At 29.9% G+C, this 1,177-nt stretch overlaps 1 protein-coding gene across 1 annotated transcript in view; it reads left to right on the top strand.

The window, feature by feature from the left end:
* Nucleotides 1-1,093, top strand: part of LOC106876285 (neurogenic protein big brain-like) — a 429,470-nt gene extending 428,377 nt beyond the window's left edge. The window contains exon 2 of the mRNA XM_014924783.2: nt 1,031-1,093. Coding sequence (XP_014780269.1) covers nt 1,031-1,034 — 4 coding nt within the window. The 3' untranslated portion in view covers nt 1,035-1,093. The remainder of the gene's footprint in view (nt 1-1,030) is intronic.
* Nucleotides 1,094-1,177: the final 84 nt, after the last annotated feature.

Genomic DNA, 1,177 nt, shown 5'->3' with positions numbered 1-1,177 from the left:
ATATATATATATATATATATATATATATATACATTCATGGTGGCAGTGCTCGAGCTGAACTTAGTAAAAGAGTATATACGTTTATATAGACATACACATACATACACTCAGATATAGTGAAAACCCATGGCGTATTGATTATAGCGTTAGTTAAATGAACGTAAGATTATTGGTTCGATGAACTACGCTGAGGGTGCTCGCTTTGAGCAAAGAACTTCATTCCAAGTTATTGAAATTTAATGAGCGGTAACGTTTACCAGCCTTGTTCTAGTCGAGCTTTTTACTCGTTCAGCTATAACATTTTGGGTGGGAACGGACACAGAGTTGTCTACCTGCTCGCGACTATATAGGGACGTAAAACAAGTAGTGAAACCATGATGCATGAATACAACACAAACACACATAAAGAAACGCACACACCTAAGGGCAGACATAAACTAGCATACAGGCATTTTTATAATAAATACACTTGTCACTGATACATACTCTCACATACATACTTGTGTGAGTATGTGAGTGTATGTCCGAGTACACACACACACACACACACACATATGCATACATACATACGACACATACAATATATATGTATATATATATATATATTGGCATATGAATGTGCATAAAATATTGAACAGAACACAGAAATATAATTTTAATAAGATATAAATTTTTCAGTAAATGGAAACTAAACAAAAAAGAATAAAGAGCGAGCATAATAAAGATATTAAACACATAAGTCATTAAATATTCCTTCATAAAATTTCCCATCACTTGAAGCAGATACATTCATTTAACAAGAATTAATAATTTATTTTTATTATTATTTTATTATGATTTTTCAAATGTGATCATTCATAACACCTAATATTGTGTATTTTTAATTTTTATATTTCGTCTCAATGCAATATAAAATTTCTTTGTCAAATGTATCTATTCATATATGATACAAAATTCCCATTTAATTTCCATTTAACAAAAATTCTCAACCGAATACTATATGGTTTCTTTTTCTTTCTTTTTTTCATAGGTGAGTACAGGATTTACTAACGAATCTTGACACAACTGAGTTCTCGATACGGCACCGCAAGTAAGTTAACGTGACACGATATACATATGTATGTATATATACATACATGCATATATATATATATATATATATATATATATGCATGTA

The sequence above is a fragment of the Octopus bimaculoides genome, chromosome 3, assembly GCF_001194135.2.
Source record: "Octopus bimaculoides isolate UCB-OBI-ISO-001 chromosome 3, ASM119413v2, whole genome shotgun sequence".
NCBI classification, from domain to species: domain Eukaryota; kingdom Metazoa; phylum Mollusca; class Cephalopoda; order Octopoda; family Octopodidae; genus Octopus; species Octopus bimaculoides.
The sequence above is the reverse complement of the archived record's forward strand: the minus strand, read 5'-3'. Positions and strand labels throughout refer to the sequence as shown.